The 244-nt window shown below is 68.0% G+C and overlaps 1 protein-coding gene across 1 annotated transcript; it reads right to left on the bottom strand.

The window, feature by feature from the left end:
- Window positions 1-4: 4 nt before the first annotated feature.
- Window positions 5-241, bottom strand: LOC106724842 (potassium voltage-gated channel subfamily C member 3-like; the record flags this gene model as incomplete). Its single annotated transcript, XM_014533713.1, has 1 exon — window positions 5-241. A coding segment is annotated over one exon (237 nt), but the record flags the coding sequence as incomplete, so codon positions are not given.
- Between the last annotated feature and the right edge of the window lie 3 nt (window positions 242-244).

Here is a 244-nt window from a genome sequence, read left to right as displayed (position 1 = left end):
AGGAGTCGAGCGCCTCCTCGGCATCGCGGTGCTGCCGGTAGGTCATCCAGCAGCAGGCCTCCACGTCGGTCTCGTCGATGCCCCAGAAGCCGAGCTCCTCCTCGAACAGCGGCCCGCACACGTCGGAGGGGCAGTGCAGCTTGCCGGTGCGGTAGTAGTTGAGCACGTAGGCGAAGACGCCCGGGTGCCGATCGAAGAAGAACTCGTCGGTGCCGGGGTCGTAGTCGAAGCGCGCCGCCGCCTC

The sequence above is a fragment of the Myotis brandtii genome, unplaced genomic scaffold, assembly GCF_000412655.1.
Source record: "Myotis brandtii unplaced genomic scaffold, ASM41265v1 Scaffold21345, whole genome shotgun sequence".
Classification (NCBI taxonomy): Eukaryota; Metazoa; Chordata; class Mammalia; order Chiroptera; family Vespertilionidae; genus Myotis; species Myotis brandtii.
The sequence above is the reverse complement of the archived record's forward strand: the minus strand, read 5'-3'. Positions and strand labels throughout refer to the sequence as shown.